At 37.0% G+C, this 21,649-nt stretch overlaps 1 protein-coding gene across 1 annotated transcript; it reads right to left on the reverse strand.

The window, feature by feature from the left end:
* Nucleotides 1-816: 816 nt before the first annotated feature.
* Nucleotides 817-21,094, reverse strand: LOC148192526 (lysM domain receptor-like kinase 3). The gene is made up of 12 exons (XM_088098520.1): nucleotides 20,253-21,094; nucleotides 12,779-12,812; nucleotides 12,672-12,679; nucleotides 12,383-12,538; nucleotides 11,411-11,604; nucleotides 10,425-10,514; nucleotides 7,899-7,992; nucleotides 7,632-7,786; nucleotides 7,461-7,555; nucleotides 1,564-1,702; nucleotides 1,337-1,435; nucleotides 817-1,242 (listed from the first exon to the last, which is right to left on the reverse strand). Exons 1-12 carry the CDS (start codon nucleotides 20,878-20,880, stop codon nucleotides 1,078-1,080), a joined length of 1,857 nt encoding a protein of 618 aa, XP_087954646.1. The 5' UTR covers nucleotides 20,881-21,094; the 3' UTR covers nucleotides 817-1,077.
* Between the last annotated feature and the right edge of the window lie 555 nt (nucleotides 21,095-21,649).

The raw sequence follows: 21,649 nt of genomic DNA on the forward strand, positions 1-21,649 counted from the left end.
CTTCTTTGCATTTCTTTACATTTTTCACATCTTTCTCAGATCGAAGTTTGTTTTGAGAACGACGTTTTGAAGTAAAAATAGCTAAGACTTTGTCACTAAAAATGTATTTGAATGTGAAATTTTATACCTTTTGTAAGCTTTTAAATATATTAAATTCTCAATTGTTTTCTTCGTATTTATATCTATTAAGCTTTTGTACGATCTCAATTTTATATTACTTATAAATTTTTATTACGAATTGTATATTCCAAAACATTTATCGATAGTTGGATCTTAAACTCTAATTAAAACACAGAAAAAAACATACTTTATCATTTTCTATAAATTTTAATACAGTATCATTATTTATTAATTTTAGCAGCGGTATAATTGGAAGAAATTCTCTTAAACATTTGTGATTCCCATTCTTTGTATTTCTTATTTTTATTATGTTGTATTATTGTTCATTCTCTCAGTCCAACGGTACATCACCACCAAAAAATAGCACTTAAGTCCTTCCAAGAAACACCATTCGGCTTTTCCACATTTTACTACCAAAAACTCGCTCATAATTCATATGAAGCATACCATCAGATTATATTGGGCTCGAAGGGAGCTATGGGAGACATTTAGACATTAACTCCAATTTTGGACACTTCTTTAACAACCTTTATTTTCACATACTGAATGTTAAAAATCTAAATGCAAGTATAATCACAATTCTCAAAGGTGTAGAGTAGAGGTTCCTGATCTACATTTTATGATAATCACAACCTTCAACTTTATCAAATTAAGTTTAGAGTTGACAAGTATTATGTAGTTAGAAATAATACTTCATTTGCAACAATAACACCCACATGAACCTTTGCTAATCAAATATGCCTCAAATATGTTATTTTACAAATTTACGAGGACAAATGTGTTTGGGTGTGAGTTATCATAAAATTGTTAAACTCTCCACCCTTTCTAGTGAATCCATGTACAAATTCCTGAATGCTACATCCATTTTACACACACCACATGCTTCAACAACTGTGTTGCCTAAAATTAGTCCAAAACGTATAATTGTAAATACAAAACAATTGATCTGGTATCATCCTATCTTCCTGACATTAGATTCACAAGATTTTGATTTTCATAGAAGGAACCAACATCCCACTCGTCTGTAGTTGAAGAAAGTGTCATCAGCGCAACCACAATAGATCTCATACTTGGACGGAGTTGAGGATTGTCTTGTGTACAGGCTTTGGCTAGTTGTGCCATCTGCAACCCAAATAATGACCATATATTTGTTGATCCATGTTGAAATCACAAAAAAACAAACGTTCAAAGGGTTTACTCTTAACAAATTTCTTACCTTGCGGACAGAGTCAACTGGGTAGTTATCCCCAAGCCTTGGATCAACTAGTTTGCAGAGATCTTCAGTGTTATCCGGCTGACCAAGAACTCCATCAAACTGCATTGCATAATAAAATTAAGAAAGTCACTTTCATAATTTAGATTGATGAAGAAGCATGATGATGATTTTCTTAATATTTGCAATGACTACAATAATAAAAAATATTTGGAGAAATCAACACTGACCAGAGCTACTAGGCCCTTTGAGTCGGTAACGGAGTCGTTTGTCTTGACAATTGCTTCCTTAGCCGAAATGAGTTCATAAAGAACAACTCCAAAAGCATACACGTCTACTTTGGGAGAAACATCCCCATATTGAGCATACCTTCAGACAAAGCCATGGCAATCAAAGGGTTGTGAGAAAACAAAGGGTTGAGATAGTGAAGGCTTGTAAATTAACATGTATTAAGGGGCATTATTCTTATGTAATCGCTAAATGTTTGAAGGGTCATTGACATTATGACCACTTAGGGTGTTATATGAAGAGCTATGAGGCACCGATAGTGTAATGGATACGACACGTATCTGATACACCGATAAGTTTATTTTAAAAATAATAAGATACATGATATATGCATATTGAAAATAAAAGATTATAAATTATTGTCATCATAAAAGTACTACTGTTTTATAGATTAGATACTTCACTGATAAATATCCATAAAGTATCCTAATGTATCGGACACGAATACGTGACCCGAAGTATCGGTGCATCATAGGTGAAGAGTCATGTAATAGCTGTTAGAATAATTATTAAGTCTACCTATGATTAGTAAGAGCAGGGCCTAAAAGTAGGTAGTTGTGTGTTGGGTTATCTATAATGATTGTTCCTAGCAGTCTAGGACAATCTCTTCATCTTCCATCTATCTATTGTATCAGTTTTTTATCTATATAAATAATAGAACTGAGAAGGGTCTTTCAAGCCCTTTAGAACTATTTTTCTCTGTTTTAGATCTCAAGTTGGTATCAGAGCATGTTCATCCTGCTCTGGTTTCTGTCCTGGGTTGTCCACCAGCACTGTCACTGCTGTTTGCACCTGTCCGGTGCCGTTCGCCGTTGTTCGCGGCTGTCTCGCCACTATCTGCAGCTGTCAACTGCAGTTTGAAGTTCTTCAACTTGGTTGTCCACCATCTCGCTGCTGTCCGCTGCTGTCCACCACCGTTCGCCGCCGTCCGCCGCCGTTCGCCGCCGTCTGCCGCCATTCGCCGCCGTCCGCCGCCGTCCGCCGTCACTGTTCCGTCAGGCGACCACTGGATCTGGTTCGCCTCTTCACGCGACAGCCAACCCCACCGGTGGGTTCGCCTGATTCTCCTCCACGCTCCGCCACGCGCCGCCTCTTTGTGCGCTGCGAACAGGCGCGTGTTGTCCACGCGCCGCCCTCTGCTCACCGGAAAGTCGCCGCGCCACCTCCATAGCGGTCGCCCTCTGCTCCTCTGTCCGTTCTGCCCCTCAAAATTCTACTTTGGTGTGTCCAGAAGCTCCCCTTTAAGAAAACCCTAAGAACCCTAGGGTTTTCTGGTTCTTCACGTTTTTTCTGGTTTTTCTGGTTCCTTTTCCTGTTTTTATCAAGAATGGCGTCTGGAAGTGCTCTTTCTTTCTCTGGAAGTCCCTCAATCACTTCCGAAAAGCTAAACGGAAAGAATTATCTGTGTTGGTCTGCTGCTGTGGAAATGTGGTTCCTTGGTCAAGGACATTATGACCACCTTGAGCAGGATGGAGCCAAGTACCTTCTGACAAAGCTGAACAATGGAAACAAGCTGATTTCCAATTGTGTGCCCTATTGTGGCAATCTGTGGAACCCCGACTTTTGATATCTCTTAGAGCCTTCAAGACATGTCACACTTTTTGGAAGAAAGCTCAAAGCATTTATGCTAATGATATTCAACGTCTCTATGATACCGCAAACAAGCTCGCCTGTCTCAAAATGACAGACCATGATATGGTCTCTTCATGACTGAAGCCCAAGCAGCTGTGGAAGAATTGAGAATGTTCTTGGAAGTGGAATCTTCGGAAGATATCAAAAAGAAGCTTGACAAGTATTATATGGTGATGATCCTCCGTGCTTTGCATCCAGATTTGAATCATCAGAGATCAACTTCTGACAAGTCATGAGGTCCCTTCCTTGGAAGCCTTGACCACACGTCTTCTTCGTGTTCCGTGCCTCAGTCTCAGGAAGCTCATGAAACAATGGAACCATCTGTCATGGTTGCCACGCGAGGAAGAGGAGGACGTGGCACTAGAGGAGGAGGACGTGGAGGTCGAGGACGTCCACAGTGCTCTTACTGTAAGAGGGTGGGTCACACCCAAGAAAACTGCTACTCCTTGCATGGCTTTCCTTCAAAAACCGCCAATATCTCTAAGGCTGAAACTTCCACTTCCAACTCCAAGTTCACTGAGGAAGAGTATCAAGAGTATCTGCGATTAAAGTCTAACAGTTTGGCGCAATCATCTCAATCCCCAAGTACGTCCACAGCTTGCATTTCTCAATCCATGGAAGGTCTAAATTCATGGGTAATTGACTCGGGTGCTTCTGATCACATTTCTGGTAATACCTCATTGTTCTCAACCCTTTCCCTCCAAGAAAAACCCCATTTCATTACCCTTGCAAATGGCTCTAAAACTTGTTCAAAGGGAGTCGGTCAAGTCTCCCTGTCTCCCTCTCTAACTCTGAAATCTGTTCTTTTTGTCCCTAACTGTCCATTCAATTTAATTTCCTAAGTCAGTTAACCAAAATGTTACATTGTTCAATAACTTTCGATTCAAAATCTTTTGTTATACAGGAGCGTGGCTCGGGGAGACAGATTGGAGAAGGATATGAAGCTGGAGGTTTATACCATTTTGGATCTCGTCCACGGGTATCTTGTGTTGCAACTCTTCCCCCTAAAGTGTTACATGATCGGTTTGGCCATCCTCACTTGTCAAAGTTAAAAAAGATGTGTCCTGAACTTAGTGGTCTTCAGACTTTAGAATGTGAGTCATGTCAACTAGGAAAACATGTTAGATCTGTCTTTCCAAAAGGTCTCAATCAATGTGTACTTCTAGTTTCTCTATTATTCATTCTGATGTCTGGGGACCTAGTCGCGTCTCTTCTTTTGGTTTTAGGTATTTTGTTACTTTTATTGATGAGTATTCTAGATGTACTTGGGTTTATCTAATGAAAGATCGCTCTGAATTGTTACCCATTTTCACATCTTTTTTGAATGAAATCAAGAACCAATTTGGTCACGTAATTAAAGTCTTAAGAAGTGATAATGCTAAAGAGTATTTCTCATCAACTTTTTCTTCACTTCTTAGCTCCCATGGTATTTTGCATCAGTCCACTTGTCCTCATACACCCCAGCAAAATGGTATAGCCGAAAGAAAAAATAGACACTTGGTTGAAACGGCTCGTACCCTTTTGCTTGGTGCTATATTCCTGTTCATCACTGGGGGATGCCATCTTAACTGCATGTTTTCTTATTAATAGGATGCCCTCCTCCTCTCTCAATAATAAAGTCCCTTTCTCCATTCTCTTTCCCAATGATCCTCTCTTTCACACCTCTCCTCGAGTCTTTGGTTGTGTTTGTTTTGTTCACGACATGTCTCCGGGGCTCGACAAGCTCTCTGCTCGTGCGATCAAATGTGTCTTTTTGGGCTATTCTCGGCTTCAAAAAGGGTACCGGTGTTACTCTCCTGAAACCAAAAAGTACTACATGTCTGCCAATGTTACCTTCTTTGAACAGACACCTTTCTTCTCTCCTCTGTTCAAGATGTTCATATCCTCCACCAGGTCCTTCCTCTTCCAGTGGTTGAGTCTAATATCTCCAATGCCTCAGTCAATCCAACTCATGCCCAAGGTCCTCCCGAACCTTCCTCTCCACATACTGATATCCTTCGACACAGTACCCCGGTGAGTAATCCTCTTCCAGAAAATGGTGGATCTCCTCCTTCAGATTCTTCTCCATCACCATCTCCTGTCACGCCTCCTGGTGAAGATGATTTTGGTTGGCCCATTGCTCTCAGAAAAGGTACTCGTTCCACTCGAAACCCTCATCCCATTTATAATTTTCTTAGTTATCACAGAGTGTCGCCCTCCTTTTATTCCCTTTTATCCTCAGTATCTCCTGTGGTTATTCCTAAAAATGTGAAAGAAGCACTTGATCATCCTGGATGGCGACAAGCCATGATTGAAGAAATGCAGGCTCTTGACCACAGTCATACTTGGGAGCTTGTGCCACTTCCCCCGGGCAAAAAGGCTGTTGGTTGTCGATGGGTATATGCAATTAAGGTCGGCCCTAATGGTGACATTGATAGGCTCAAAGCCCGGCTGGTTGCAAAAGGGTACACTCAGGTTTATGGTCTTGATTATTGTGACACCTTTTCTCCCGTGGCAAAGATGACTACCATTCGATTGTTCTTTGCAATGACAGCCATTCGTCATTGGCCACTTCATCAGTTGGATATCAAAAATGCCTTTCTCCATGGTGATCTTGAGGAAGAAGTTTATATGGAGCAACCTCCAGGGTTTGTTGCTCAGGGGAGTCTGGTATGGTTTGTAAATTGAACCGATCTCTATATGGGCTCAAGCAATCACCACGTGCTTGGTTTGGAAAGTTTAGCTCCATTGTTCAAAAATTTGGGCTAAAACGCAGTGAAGCAGATCATTCAGTCTTTTATTATCATTCGTCTCCCGGGAAATGTGTTTACTTGATAGTATATGTTGATGATATAGTTATTACAGGAAATGATACTGCTGGAATATCTCAATTGAAGGAGTACTTGTGTAGACATTTCCAAACCAAGGATCTTGGGAGCCTCAAATACTTCCTAGGCATTGAAGTAGCTCAGTCAAAAGATGGAGTTGTAATCTCCCAAAGGAAGTATGCTCTGGATATTTTGCAAGAAACAGGCATGATTGATTGTAGACCGGTTGATAGCCCTATGGATCCAAATCAAAAATTAACAACAGAAGAAGGTGAATTATTCTCCGACCCGGAGAGATATAGGAGGCTAGTTGGAAAACTAATCTATCTCACTATTACAAGGCCGGATCTATCTTTTGCAGTTGGAGTGGTTAGTCAGTTTATGCAAGCTCCATGTGTTGGCCATTGGAATGCTATCATTCGCATTCTAAGGTATGTGAAAAAGGCTCCCGGGCAAGGGCTGTTATATGAAGAAAAAGGAAGCCTTCAGGTATCAGGATATTGTGATGCTGATTGGGCAGGTTCTCCTATTGATAGACGATCTACTACTGGATATTGTGTTTTCCTTGGAGGAAACATTATCTCATGGAAAAGTAAGAAACAAAATGTAGTGGCTCGATCAACAGCTGAGCTGAATATAGGGCAATGGCTTCATTAACATGTGAACTTATATGGGTGAAGCAGTTCCTTCAAGAGCTTAACTTCTGTGACATCCAGAGTATGAAGATGTATTGTGATAACCAAGCTGCTCTTCACATTGCATCAAATCCAGTGTTTCACGAGAGAACCAAACATATAGAAATTGATTGTCATTTTGTTCGGGAAAAATTATTGTCAAAAGAAATATGTACTGAGTTTGTTGGATCAAATGACCAACTCGCAGATGTGTTGACTAAGTCGTTAAGGGGACCTCGGATTGAGTTTATTTGTTCCAAGCTTGGTACATACAATTTGTATGCTCCAGCTTGAGGGGGAGTGTTAGAATAATTATTAAGTCTACCTATGATTAGTAGAGCAGGGCCTAAAAGTAGGTAGTTGTGTGTTGGGTTATCTATAATGATTGTTCCTAGCAGTCTAGGACAATCTCTTCATCTTCCATCTATCTATTGTATCAGTTTTTATCTATATAAATAATAGAACTGAGAAGGGTCTTTAAGCCCTTTAGAACTATTTTTCTCTGTTTTAGATCTCAAGTAGGAGTTCAACTGCATGAACATTTGTCACAAAATTAGCCACAAGAAATCATGTTCTCCTATATTGGAAATGCAAATAAAATAGTTGCCAATTGCAATGGTAGTATTCAATCTATGTTTGAAAAAAAACTGGCATATGAACTTGGAAAGTTAATTTTCAATATGAACACCAACACTCTAATGTTAAAAGGAATATTAATTATCATACTCCGGTGGCATGTATCCAAATGTTCCAACAAGACGACCCGTGGGAAGTGATGAACTTCCAACTTCTGTAAGTTTGGTTAATCCAAAATCAGCAACCTGCATATATGAGCATTGTATGAGCTCCCATTGCGATCCAAATAATAAAAGTAGATAAGATCTCAAAACATTCAACCTTGCCCCGGAAGTTTTTGTCTATTAATATATTTGCTGACTTTATGTCACGATGAATATATACAGGCACTGTGTGCTCGTGAATATATTCAAGACCTCTGGCAGAATCCAGAGCAATCTGAACACGAGTAGCCCATGGCAGTGGTTCTCTACTACCTAGGTAATTAAACACATCATAGTAATTAAACACACCAATATCAATTAACTGTCAACACGGAACAATTTCAACCCATCATGGGTAAACAAAAAAAACTAAGGGTTATACAACCTGAACCACGCAGATGTTGACTTAGGTTTCCATTTTCAATGTATTCATAGACAAGAAAAAGAGATCCCTCGATGCTATACCCAATCAGCCGCACCTGCATAGTGATTAAGAGTTTAAGCCATTCCCTAAAGCAGATGTAAGAATTTATGTATAATAAAGCATGCCGAGTGTCTGTGTATAGTACAAACAGAAAACATAAATGTAATAGAAATTCTTTCAGGAAATATATGTTTAGCTTAATAACATTTGATCCCTATATCTTCACCAATTTCATTTTAGTCTATATACCTAAGAAGTTATCTCTCAGCACACTATAAAAGCAATTTTTTTATGATTTAGTCCTTATGCCTTCATTTTGTGGAGGTTTCAAACTGCAAGAAAATTGAAACATAAACATAAAAAACTGCTTATAAAGGAACTAAAACGTAGAATTAGATATAAGGACCAAAATCAAAAGTAGGAACTGGTATAGGACCACATGATTTATCAAGCCAAAACTCCTTTGTCAACAAAGATAACTGTTTAGCCTTGTATATTGGTTTCATCATCTTATGTGTACAAACTCTAATTGAAATTTTAGATTTTGAGCCCAATTCACTCACACCATATAAACAAAACATAGATTCACCCTTTTGTTTTCTTGTTGTGATGTTCTTCAAGGGAAAAGAGGAAGACAGATGGAGATGGATCGATGGCTTATTTATGTGATAAATCATAGCAATATCCTTAAATGACATGTTAGTTAGTTTTAATAATTCGATAGCATTTCAGAAAGTAAGAGATGACAGGTCATGAATAAGAATAGTAAGAAAAGGACTGAAGAATCTTTGGTTTGAGAATGGATTTTGGGAAGTAAAGTCCAGGTCTGTTTAATGGAAGGACGAGAGGTGATTCATTTATACTGTACATTTACAGTCATTTAGATACTTGTTAGACGGTATTCTATTTGAAATAAAGATTGGCCCTTGTTGGGAATGTTATCGGCAACATCGGTGCACCAAATTGAATTCATAATTAAAATTGCATATAACATAATAAAGAGACTGTCACGAATAGAATACTTGCAAGATCAGAGGAAAGTTTGAAAAGAAAGGAAAGGAAAAAGGAAAAAGGAAAAAGTCAAAAAGTAGAGACAAGATAATCCGGATTCCAAATAGAACTACTTTAAAAACTTTTACTAAGCACATAAAACTTCCGTATATATTATGCACTAGAGAAACAAATGTTAAGGATAAGAAAAAAAAAATGTAAATTGAACAAGCATGGAGGAAATGTTTGAAGATTTGTAGTAACATGGAATTAAAAGTTTCACATATTTTAGGGAAGGGAACCACTGTGGCGATAAATTGGTCAATTTAGGCTTGGTAAATACGGAACAATTTAAATGGTATTCTGTTATGCCTCTGTTCCAAATACAATCTTTCCCACTCTCTCACACGTAACAGAACAATAAACGAATGATATTGGATGAATGAATCTCTTTTATTGATGGTAATATCTGAATAAACAAGGGTAAATAATAATTGGAAGCATAACCTCCTTCAATTACTTTGAGAGCATAACCTCCCTCACAAGACAATAATGTCTGTCACAAAACTCAATAATCAAAAGCCTGTCTTTAACCCTAGACTCTAACTTTATTTGTACTAATTATTTCCCGCCCATCTCTTATTAAATATTTCTCTAGAATATATCTGCATTTAATATAAATATCCTTATATTTAATATTTAATATAAATATCCCTATATTTAATATTTAATATAAATATCCCTATATTTAATATTTAATATAAATATCCCTATATTTAATATAAACATCTCTCCGTATATTATCCTAGCATATATCCTTAATTATAAATATCTTATATTGAATATTTCCCTAAATATATATTTATTTACTCTAATTAACTTATACTATATTTATTTACTCTAATTAACTTATACTAAATATTATCTCTACTTATATACTTTCCAACCCTTATTATTACCCCTACCTTATATCGTAACAGCCTCCTAGCATTAGTTCAGAATTTCTTTATAATAGGTACCAACTTTCTATGTACAGGGGTGTTTAGCTTTTGTCTTGTATTTTTTATCATGGATTTGGTCTAGTCCCCTCATGATTCATTATTCTTTATTTTTTCCTTGAAACAATTTTTTCATGTGATGACAAATGATAGATGTGCATTGAGATGCCAGCATAGCTGAGATGTCACAGTGCATAGTGATCCCTAGTATGAGTTTTTGATTTAAAAAAAATCTAAATCAGTTCCCAAGATGGACAAAATAACAGAGAAACAAAAGATAATAGAAATTCACTATTTTCAAATTTAATAAATTCCTGATGCTACTCCTATCTCAAGATGACTAAATTCAAACCCAAATTATATGGGCCAAGCTAATGCTATATCCCATCAAAGAAATCACTTACAATCATCTCATAATAACTCTCCACGTGCTGATAAGCAATTCAATTGGAATACAGTAGTAATGCTAAAAATGCTTTAAGTTTTAAAGGACTAGTACCAGGTTTAAATGATGAACACGTGTCAAGACTTTCAATTCAGCAAGAAATTCTTTTGATGCTTGCATATCCATCTTCTTGATTGCAGCTTTCTACATGGACAAATTTATTGGCTTATATAACAAGTATACTGACTCAAAACAAACAAGAAGAATGGTTCTTAAGAACAAACAGACTCCGTTCCATCATGTATCATTATAAAGCATAATATAAAGAAATATTTGAGCTTTGTTCATCGACTTAAACGCATCATGCTGCAATTCAAAACAAAGGAAAGACATGCTAAATATTACTTTGTTCATAAACTGAAACGCATAATAATGAAATTCAAAACAAAGGAAATGCATATTAAATATTACGCAATAATTTCAAATTTCAAGCAAGGAAGCATAAAATAATTTAGTGAAACAGAGAAAACAGTAATATAACTATTGATCAAATAGTTTAGTTCTTCAAGTTTCCTAATAAATCATTATAAACAATTAAGATGTCAATCCTTCCTCACAAGAAAGGATGTCAACAAGAAAACAATGCATCTCAAAATACCAAATATCAAAAGGTGACATTCAATTAAGCTTAAAATTTGGATTTTAGCCTAACTCAATCCCAAAACCAATCTCATAGGTGGCCCAACAAAGGATTCAGGATAGACCATATATTGTAACCTTCAGTCCCAATCTGGCAAGAAAAATATACTGATCTGAATTCTGATCAATCATTAATTATCAAACTTTTCAGTCACTCTTTTCTTTTTATTCAATGTTTCGATGATATTGTATAATAGCTTACCATATTAGATAAAAATGTCACATGGTATCTATAAAGTTAGTCTTCAATCTTCTATTTCAATTTATCTTCATTCTACTGGCAATCAGTTAAGAAACACAAAACACCGATTATATCAATTATGACAAAACCCTAAAAGAAATATCACAGTGAAACTGAAGAAAAGCTTCCAATATTGGCAGTTATAAATGTGATTACTAACCTCTCCCCTCAGCTCCGCATAATAGACTGACCCAAAACCTCCTTGACCAATTTTATTAGCCAAACTGAAGTTATCTGTGGCAGTTGCTAGTTCCTCATATGTGAATTCCACCGATTTGTCCACTTTTATGCCGGTGATGGCAGTAGGACCACCAGGTCCTAAAGTTTCATGCGCACTACTACGGGAAGCTTCATCTGGAAAATAAAGCACCAAGCCATTTATGTCGATATTTTAGAACATACAAGAGCTAGAGGTACTGCATGATGGATACAGTTCCAACAAGAAAAAAGTAAGTTTAGCAGAGATCTTGTTCTGGATGATTGGAACAAGAAAAGAGATTAGGAACAGATGTACTTGGGAGAAAATCAGGGATGAAAAGAATGTAATAGACTCCAAGATGTGGTCCCCCCAGGTTAGGAGAAAAGAGGATTCAATGGTAAAAGTAATTTAATAGGAAGATAGTCAAAATAAATGTACTTTCTGAAAAAATTGGAATTTGGAAAACCATAATGGCTTCATTTGATTTATGTAAGGTTGTTGCTGATAGTGTTGTGCGAGTCAAGAGCAAGAGGATCACAGTATCTGTTTTTAAATTTAAAAGAAACCATTTAGAACATTGAAAGCACGCAACTCATTTATATAGATGCACATAAGCTCATTATATATAGAAGAAAAAGTCCACATAAGTTCACACTAGTTTCTACTGACAAAATAAAAAAACCTGATGGAAACCCAATATTCCAAGCGACGTGGTCAAAAAGTTAACTTTTTCTACAAGGACTTTACTAAAACTGAGATATGTAATCAACAGATAAAGGGAATAGAGTTTATTTCAGTTAGATCGTAATATGCAATAGGACTACAGTAGAACTGGTAATTCAGTTGTACTTTTTCAGCATTGTATTATTCAGTCTATCTAAAGAGTTAGATAGAGGGAGGTGTTGCAAGGAGAATAAGTAGAAAGAGCAATACCCTTCCCATCTTGAGCAAAGAGTGCACTAGAATCTCGTGAAAGTTCCTCCTTCTTTATCTTCTTCCGGAATATTCTGAAATATATAACAACTCCTATTACCAGAAGAACTGCCACAACTCCAACAGCTATTCCAGCAATAGCCCCACCAGCAAGTCCTGCTTAAATGGAAGAAACAATGAGCCAACATACGTCATCATCCTTCTGATTTTAGTACATACTGGTCATATGTTTAGTAAGAATCTCAAATAAAAACATCTCATAACCAATATTTTGAGAAGAAAGTCAAACCTCCTGAACTGCAGAAAAAAAAATCAAAAGATAGTCATTGGATATTGTCAATGTATTGGAGATTGAAAAGTAATGCAATCAGGAGTAGATTGTAAACAGAGTATTACCTGGACGGCAAAACCACATAGCTACCATTTTGATCTGTCAAAAAATGAAAAGAAAGAAGTTAGTGCTATATATTGAAATTTAGTTTATTGAAAAATATTCAAAAGATTGATCTATATATATGAAGTTTATTACGCATTCCAAAGCTTGAGTGAATATTAATAACACAATTCGTAGGCAACATCCAGCTGAAATGGTAACTGTTTCAGTAATAGATGCTTCATTCAAGTCATCAGAGAAAATTCGTTGCAGCCCTTTAAATAAAAAGTTAGAAGACCTCAAAATTTTATTTCAACTTCCAAGGATAAGCGAAGAATATCAACAGCATGGCATGCGCCTAAACCCTAGCTGTTGGAAAGTTAAAGCAACACCAAGTCAAAGGAACACCGGGTGAAAACTAAGTTACTGTTGGAAAGTCACCTTTTCTTGCCACTCCAAGCCCACTCAGTTGTGGCTTCTTATAGGGTTGCCTTAATTGGAACCTCAAGGGTAGTGATTTTTTTTTTCTCTGTCTTCTAAAAGAAATGACTTGTGTTTTGTTTCATAACTTGGGCAGTTTTCATCTAAAAAGTTGAGTTTGTGGAATGCAGTTAAGCCCTAAATGTCAATTTATAAAATGATACTAGAGTTTATCCTAAATCCATTTTTGGATCCACTAGCATTTTCCACACTTTAGGTAGAAGTCGTGAGTGTGAGGGGGAAGGGTCAAAAAGTTGTCTAAATTGTAATAACCCTTTGATGGCATACCCATTAACCTTAGTCAAGCATCTATAAGAAGAGTTGAAGTCATTTATGAAGATGGTCTAAACTCTACCTTTTGGATCACCTTTGAAGCCATCATGGAGCATAGCTTGGAGTAGTATACGTTTAATTTAGGCCATGTATTTCAGCCAAGTAATGTAGGTTTGTTTAAAGCTTATATTAAGGCCTCATTAGTGTAGGATTTTTCATTAAGCTAGACATCCAAACCATGTGGAAAGTATGTGCCTTGTGTCATGCTTCCAATGGGGAGGATCTAGCTTGAGTAATGGCCACATGACACTCTAGAAATTGAGAGGATTTTGCTTTATGAGTGACCACATGTCCTCCCCTCATTGGAGAGGATTTGTGGACACTTGTCCACTCCTTAAAAAGCCTCATTTTTGGCCAATGAGTGCAAAGGTGGGAGATCATGTTTTTAGGGTTTTTAGGAGACACCATTGCCTATATCTATGAGTCTTTTCTCTTGTAATCATCTTTGATGTTGAGTAATGTTATGCTGCCTCTTTTTGGCCATATCCTCATCTTAGATCAAGACTAGAGCAACCCATGAGGCCCCTTTAGTCACCTTCCTCGTAGAGTTGGCCTAACCTCTCTTAGAGTCTTCAAACACCACACCGCCACCATTTAACCACCGTATGGCCATGAGCTTCTAGTCTCACAAACACCATAGCTTCCGCATTTCCAACCCCTATTCTTGATGATCCACCACATTTCCGCACCATATATCTTCAAGGGACCATCTCCATTGCATCTTTCTAGCTTTGGCCCAACTTAGCATAGGAGATTGTCATCATTTGGTATCAAGAACTTTGTTTCTATAAGAGCTAAGTCTTTTGGTCTTTATCTATCCTTTATTGTTCTTGTGTTGTTGATGTTATTTCCTTACTTGTCTGGTTGTGTTTTTTCATCTGGCAGTAAAATGTGGCGATTTTGAAAGTTAAATTGCATGTAGCTCAAAGGTCCAAAAAATACGTATTTATAGTCAAATTAAAGCCCTTTGAGTCTAGTTTCCAACCAAAAAAAATCATTTCATTTAAAGTTCTGTGAAGAAAGTTAAGAGTAAACAATCAACAAAGGTCAGAACTATCAGAATGTTGTCATCAGCGTTTTTTCAGGTTCAGTTTTGGTAGTTTGGCTATTGTTTTTTGCCTTCTAAATGCTCCTAAATGTGTTGAATATCATGTTCTTAGTGTTTGTTGAGTCTTCATTCATCTTTTGGTTTGGTCATTTTGATTTTTAATCCATCCAAGTTATCTAGAGTCTTGTCCTTTATATGTCATTACTTCTTAGTTGAGCTTTGAAAAATCACAAAAATATGTGTTCAAGTGTGTTTTCTGAAAACGGAACCATATTTGTGCCTTTGAGTGTTTTTATTTTACATATTTGAATTCATACTTGTTGTTAGATCATGAACAAGTTTATAGAGTTAGGTTTCCATTATGACATTTTTTGTATTTCATGCTATATTTGATTCTAGTAGGTTTTCTTCCTTTTGGTGCTATAAGTTTGTGTGCTCTTCAAAACCATTACTGCATTTCAGATTTGAGGTGTGTTTTGGTGTCTGTGTGCTGAAAATTTCAAAGAAAAGAGACAAAAGGTACAAAAGAAAAAGTAGACAAAAAGTACAAAAAGCAAAAGCAAAAGGTAAAGGCAAAAAGCATATGCATGTACCATTTCCACCAACTTTGTTAGCACTTTTATGTAACTTTGTTAGCACTTTTATGTTGATGGTGATTGTTGTTTTAAACATTTGGAGCTACTGTTTTTATAGCCATGTCACTTGCAATTGGTGTTAAAAGTGTGGCCATAGGTTGCACAAAATTTGCTGAAGACAAAAACACAATAATCTTGTCTAGTAATTTTTGGTTTTGTGTATCTAATCTAGAGCTTTTATTTAGGACTTTCTTTTGTTGTGCCAACCTTCTTTCTTGACCACTCATTTTAGACCTTTTTATTGCTTTCTCCTTGGACTCTTTTGGCTTTTGCGGGGTTATTTCTCTTTGTGTGGTGTAAATGTGTCGTTGTGGTGAGCCAACACTTGGAGGTAGCATCCTAGGTGATGGAGGCCTTGTGGTAAGCTTGAGGTCTTGGCTTGAAGACAAGAAGACAAGAGAGTAAACACTTGGTGAGAAGAGTGATTTGTGTGTATTTCTTTTTTAGTTGTAAAAATGTATTTGCTTTCTCTTGGACTTGTAATATTCGACCTTGTTAGAGGTGTGTCCTAACAAGAACATTGGAATTTGATTAATTAGCATTTTGTAGTGGGTAAGTGTGAGGGAACCAAAGTTCCTTCTAACTTCACCATTAGGCCGCATAGATTAGCTTTAATTGTTTTCCTTAGTTGTGGTAGCTTAGTGTGTGTCTACTTGTATTTCAAGTCTAAGTCCCTTTGAGAAATAGGGTACAAGAGGGCTTAAAGTTAACTTTGGCTAGAAAGACTTGGTACTTAAGTAATCCTTAGTAATTCACCTCTCTTTCCTAGAAGTGAGCTTAAGATCCTTTTGTCTCCTAAAGTATCTTAAGGAATTTTATTTGAAATACTGTTTGTTTTCATAAACCATTTTCAAAAATCTTAAAAATGTCTAGGATTATATGTGAAAATTGTTTTCAAAATTCTTTTGAAACATGAGTTTTTATAGTAGCTTGCATTTAATAATGGGGAGGATGAGCTACATTATAAAGTTAAGGGTGACCTTCCATTTTTTGGTAAGAATACTAGTGCATTATCATACCTAGCATGGGAAAAAATAGTAGAAGAGCTTCATCCATTCTTGGTTAGGCATGGTAAATATCATATACGTAGTTTATGCAGCTTTAGGCTTGTAAGACGTTCAAGTGAATGGTGGAAAGAAAGACAATCTAAGGTTGAGAGAAGTAGAAAATCTCCAATTAAAGATTAGTGTGACTTGAGAGTATGAGAAGAAAATTTGTTCCTTCTTCCATTGTAATAAACCAAGAGCAAACATGTGAAATGAAAGAACTCATTAAAAGAGGAAACAAGGGTTCTTTGAAAGAGAAGATATGAGTTTGAAAAAAAAGTGAGAAAGCTCTTTAGTGACAAGAGAAAAAGAAAGATTCAAAGAAGAAGAGATGAACAAATGGGAGAGATAGAAAAGAAAGAAAGAGTTGAAAGAAAATAGTATCTTGTTACCTTAGAAGAAGGGCTTAGAATTCTTAATGAAAAACAAGAAAAAGTCTAAGAGGATTTTAGGAAGATTAAGAGAAAAAGAGAGGAATACAAGAGAAGGAAGAAAGAACAAAGAGAGAAAGAGGAGCGAGTGAGAACAGAGAAAAAGGAGGTGGAAAGAAGAAGAGAGTACAGAGAGAAAAAGATAAAAGAAATGAATGAGAAAGAAAAGAGAGAAAAAGAAGAGATTGAGAGAAGAGAAGAAGAGGCAGAGTTACTAAAGCCCCCTACCACTTCCGCAATTATGGTTGAGACTAAGATCATGAAGGGAGTTTTCCAGTCCTTGAACTTTTCTCAATACATACAACCATCTTTCATAACTCCAACTTTTCACCTCCCACAATTTTTAACTCCTCAAATTTTTCCAAATCAAACATTAGGTTAATGTTACCTTCTAGGATACAATTAACTCAAAGTAAACACAAACAATTTTGTAGAGTAGACCTTCAAAGTTTTCAAGTAAATTCTTTTGAAATTAACATAAGGTCTTCTTCAAATCTTTCATCTAGATACATGTTGTTTGTGGCATATAAGATTGTTGGATTTGTGTTTGATGACACTTGCATATAGATCTTTGATCCAGTTGGAAAGATACACAAATTAACCAATAATAAGAAAAGGGTTTTTGTCATAAACTAATATGAAAATTTGAGGACAAATCCTTTTCAAAAGGGAGGGTATGATGGCATATCCCTAAAAGTTGACTCTTGTGTTGTAATGGATAGTCTTTCAAACACATACATCCAACACAAGACAAATAAAAGCTTTAAAGATCTCCTACTCTCCAAGACCTTGATCATTCATTTGATTTAAGATGTATCATTCTTGGGAGCTATATTCTTCATTTACTCATTATCATAAAACTTGTTATAACTTGTGTTATAAGATGGGTATTTGACCTCGACGGAAAAGAGACATAATGACTCCAAAAAAGATGAGGAAGTTTTTCTTAGCCCAAGTTGAAGATTTGAGGGTGTTAAGGAGTGAAAGCCTAACTCAACCCTACAAAACCGGCTTTTAAGGTGAGGTTTGCACCCACTTATATATTCTAAATTGGCCTTATCTCTAGTCGATGTGGAACATCCAACACACCCCCTTCACGCCGAGGTATATACATCTCGAGCATGAGACTAGACATTAATGGATGGTCCGATAGCGGCCCGATAGTAGGTAGAACAATATGCCCAACAAACAACAAATATTGCAAGGATAGGCTCTAACCTGGCTCTGATACCATGTTAAGAAGCGGACTTTAAGCCTAACTCAACCCCACAAAATCGGCTTTTAAGGTGAGGTTTGCACCCAGTTATATACTCTAAATTGGCCTTATCTCTAGTCGATGTGGGACTTCCAACAGAGGGCAAATCTTTTTCAAGAGGGAGGAGATGATGGCATACGCCTTAGCCACGGTCAAACATCTATAAGAAGAGTTGAAGTCATCTATGAAGATGGTCTAAACTCTACCTTTTCGACCACCTTTGGAGCCATCATGGAGCATAGCTTGGAGTAGTATAGGTTTAATTTAGCCATGTATTTTGGCCAAATAGTGTAGGTCTGTTTAAAGCTTGTATTAAAGCCTCATTAGTGTAGGATTTTTCCTTAAGCTAGACATCCAAACCATGTGGAAAGTATGTGTCATACTTCCATTGGAGAGGATGTAGCTTTAGTAATGAACATATGGAGAGGGTTTTGCTTTATGAGTGGCCACATGTCCTCCCCTCACTAGAGAGGATTTGTGGACACTTGTTCACTCCTTAGAAGGCCTCATTTTTTGCCAATGAGTGCAAAGGTGAGAGATCATGCTTTTAGGGTTTTTAGAGACACCCTTGCCTATATATAGAAGTGTTTCCTCTCTTTTAATCATCTTTGATGTTGAGTAATACTATGCTGCCCATTTTTTGTCATACTATTCATCTTAGATCAATACTAGAGCAACCCATGAAGTCCCTCTAGTCATCTTCCTCTTAGAGTTGACCTAACGTCTCTTAGAGCCTTCAAACACCACACCACCACCATTTAACCACCATATGGCCGTGAGCTTCTAGTGTCACAAACACCATAGCTTTCTCATTTCCAGCCTTTATCCTTGAGAGTCCGCCACATTTCCGCATCGTATATCTTCAAGGGACAATCTCCATTGCATCCTTCTAGCTTTAGCCTAACCTAGCCTAGGAGATTGTCATCACCCTTTTAGGGGTTGCCTTAATTGCATTCTCAAGGATGGTGGTTTATTCCTACATCAATTAGAGTATGGTTTGAAAAAGTATTATAAAACTTGGGTAGCCTTCAACTTCAAAACCGATTTGTAGGGTTGAATTACACCCTATAAAACAAATTTCTAAGAGTTACAACACTACTTTGACCAACACGGATAACTGATGCAATAACCAAGCAAGGTTTTATATGCCTATCCCCAACAGTAGTGCAGCTGCAACATCAATCGCATCAGCTATTCCAGCTGCATTAATTGTCCAATTTGAACGATTTCAGTTCTGCAACTACAATTAAAAACCTTTCCAAGTACAGAGAACCCATGAATTCACATGAGAACACCAAAACAAACCAGAAATAAGTACCTTTTGCCAGTGATAGAAACCAAGTCACCAAACAACGCCCACATCCGAATTAGCATACAAAAAAACCCACCATTACAGTAAACTCAATCTTGAATACAGTATCCAAACTAAGCACAAACACACACAAGCTAAACATTCCAAACCCTCAAAGAACCAAAGTCACCACTTCCCAACACATACACAACAAATTCAATAACCAAATGCAGAACCCCACCAAAATCTACAAATATTGCCAATATCAACGATCAAAACAATATCAGATTAAAGGCAATATAATAAAGTGTCCAAACTAACACACAAACATCAAAACCAGTCTAGTTTCAAAACCAATGAAAACGTTTTAAAATACATCCTAGTGCCACAACATCAATGTTTTAGGGGTCTCTACAGCCAGATTTGCAACCACATTAGCTCCATTTATCCACAAATTTCCCATCCGTAGACCAACCTTAAAAGACTGTCTTATTTCTAACCACTTCCCCACAAAATTAAAAGCAACTGCTCTTTATCCGAATCGCTTAGATCGTGGACTCTGGGTAATTAGGGGAGGTATATGATCTGAACTTAAACAACGGAATCTAAATAAGGAGGGGTAGCATATTGAAACGACAACAGTTTCCATAAATAAATCTTGAATGATCATAAGTAAGGTGACTCACTGTGAAAGTTCTAACATGGAGCCCCCTAGCCTCTTCGGACTACAACTAGCATTTTTAGTGTAAACTAAATAAGGTATTTCTTTAAACCATAAGTGAACATCTACCTATTTCCAACATCTCTGGGAAAACTTGGTTGGTCACTTTCGTAGAATCTCCCTCCAACCACTCACAACGTTCGAAACCAAGCTTGCACTCGGAACACATGTTGGTATTTTGCTTATGTTGAAGTAAGAAACAGAATACACAAAAATCTTCCACTTCAAGAAAAGAAGAACAAACAAAATACACGGACCTTTTCCCGGAATATAAACGAGTCCACTCCCCTGGTTGAAATTGACGTCAGGGTTGTACCTCTGCAGCAACCCCGAGTCAAGGCTCACATCAGAAGCTACCGAGCCGAGAGTCTCCCCGGTTCTGAGAGGGTACGTGACGAACAGCCCATAATCGGCAACATCGGTGTTCCCACAAGAGCAATTCACCGTGACGTTGAGAGTGCCCGTGTCGGGAATGTTATCCGGTTCATAGCTGTTGAACCTCCTGAGCCAGGTAACATCGGTAAGGTTAGAGAAGACGGTCCTGGCGACTTGCTCGTAGGTGTCCTGCGTTTGAACATCGTAGTGGAAGGTGTGACCGAGAAACTGGCCGTCGATGCAGTCGCAAGGGAAGGGGACGTTGACCCTTATGAAGGCCTGGACGCTGTCCTTGTTGGGGATGGTGTCCTTGTTGTAGAGGACTATGTCGTCGGGAGTGGTGAGAAGAGATGAGGACATGACCTCGGAGATGTAGGTGAGGTTGGAGCCCGACCACATGTAGTAGGAGCCCAGCGCCAGAGAGCAACCCTTCTTGCACGCCGATTCTGCTGCCAACAGGAGAGAAAACAGCACAAGGGGAAGCAGAAGAACCCCCAATCTGGGTTCCATCGGAAACAAAGAAAGAAGAAAACAGAGAATGGGGAAGAGGTTGTTGTGAGTTGACCAGGTGAATGGTGATGTGATGGAGAAAGAGGAGAAAGAGAAAAAGAAAAGGAAGAAAAAGAAGGAAAGAAGAAGATGGTTTGTGTTTGAACAATGACTGATAACTTAATATATTGATTGAATATTGATTAACAGCAGACAGCCGTGGTGTTTGTTCTAGACTTATGGAAAGACTACCCAAAACACGACCAGACAAACGGTTAACAGGAATCTTCCGCGGGTACTAATAATAATCACAATGACATTCTTGTAAACAAAACAAGCTTATTTAACAAACTCATTCGTAATAATATATAAATAAATTTTTTTTTCAGAATTTGACAAAATTAAATTTGATTCATTCAAAAATTTTATATATTAATTATCTTAATTTCTTTTACATGTCAAATTTTATGTATTTTCAAATTAATATTTAAGTTTTTATATAGTTTAATATATTTTATTCAATCGGTTAAAATACATGCAATTTATATATATTTTAAGCTCTTAAGCTATCGTTTGAATTTGTAACATTCCAAAGAAAAGATAAAAATTTTATACTTAACAAGAGAATAGAGAGCACTCTACTTTTTATTTTATGCCTTAACTTTATTGTTTACTAACACTTTTTAAGATCAAATCGTTTATAAAACTTATATGTTTAAACGCTCTTATATTTTGAAGTTTAATCAAATAATATTAAACGAGATAAGAATTATAACTAGAAGAATAGTAT

Source organism: Vigna umbellata, chromosome 9 (assembly GCF_029865625.1).
Source record: "Vigna umbellata cultivar VRB3 chromosome 9, Vumbellata_1.0, whole genome shotgun sequence".
In the NCBI taxonomy this organism is placed as follows: domain Eukaryota; kingdom Viridiplantae; phylum Streptophyta; class Magnoliopsida; order Fabales; family Fabaceae; genus Vigna; species Vigna umbellata.

What these genes read in the sequence shown, in the direction of transcription:
- LOC148192526 (XM_088098520.1), bottom strand. Translation starts at nt 20,880, where the DNA reads ATGGAACCCAGATTGGGGGTTCTTCTGCTTCCCCTTGTGCTGTTTTCT. An exon ending in ATGCGGAGCTGAGGGGAGAG is followed by an intron (nt 10,515 to 11,410) that starts GTTAGTAATCAC and finishes TTGTCCATGTAG; the next exon opens with AAAGCTGCAATCAAGAAGAT. An exon ending in GTGTTCATCATTTAAACCTG is followed by an intron (nt 7,993 to 10,424) that starts GTACTAGTCCTT and finishes ATCACTATGCAG; the next exon opens with GTGCGGCTGATTGGGTATAG.